Source organism: Penaeus monodon, chromosome 24, assembly GCF_015228065.2.
Source record: "Penaeus monodon isolate SGIC_2016 chromosome 24, NSTDA_Pmon_1, whole genome shotgun sequence".
NCBI classification, from domain to species: domain Eukaryota; kingdom Metazoa; phylum Arthropoda; class Malacostraca; order Decapoda; family Penaeidae; genus Penaeus; species Penaeus monodon.
This window is the reverse complement of record NC_051409.1, coordinates 10,113,569-10,114,127: the sequence shown is the minus strand read 5'-3', so window position 1 is coordinate 10,114,127 and position 559 is coordinate 10,113,569. Positions and strand designations below refer to the sequence as shown.

Here is a 559-nt window from a genome sequence, read left to right as displayed (position 1 = left end):
ATAGGAGGGCCGACAGCTCGACACGTTCAGCACATGCATCACCTGCTGGAAATGTACTTATGGGGGGGACTATTTATTTTTGTAGTCGATGTCAGCGGCGGCACTTCTCGGTGTACGTAACCAAATGCCTCGTTGTTTCATCGTCTGTGGAATTGATTTTTTATTTATCTTGGTTTGATTTAATTATTTCATGTATTTATTTAACTTTATTGTTCATTTTATTCTTTTCCTTGTTGTTGTCATAAACATAAGATTTATTCAATGAATTTATTCATTTCACTTTATCTTGTTTTTTTTTTTAATTTTGTGTTATCATAAACATAAAATTTATTTAATGAATTAATGTTTAAACTTGATCTTGTTTTTTTCTATTTATTTTATTTTATTTTATTTATTTATTTATTTTGTTATCGCAGCGTGAACGTAAAATTCTGAAACACGTATATAATCGCAAATCTCAGGAACTTCTAAGATTCTACAACCTTGCCTTTAGCTATGAGGTAAGGTACTCCTAAACGTTAAGGAAAAGAGTTTCTAATGTAAGCAACTTCTGTTTATT

The 559-nt window shown here is 30.1% G+C and overlaps 1 protein-coding gene across 1 annotated transcript in view; it reads left to right on the top strand.

Moving 5' to 3' along the window:
* The first annotated feature begins 88 nt into the window (after nucleotides 1-88).
* Nucleotides 89-559, top strand: part of LOC119588846 (mucin-5AC-like) — a 26,891-nt gene continuing 26,420 nt past the window's right edge. The window contains exons 1-2 of the mRNA XM_037937486.1: nucleotides 89-112; nucleotides 417-500. Of these exons, the coding sequence (XP_037793414.1) occupies nucleotides 89-112; nucleotides 417-500 (108 nt within the window). The remainder of the gene's footprint in view (nucleotides 113-416; nucleotides 501-559) is intronic.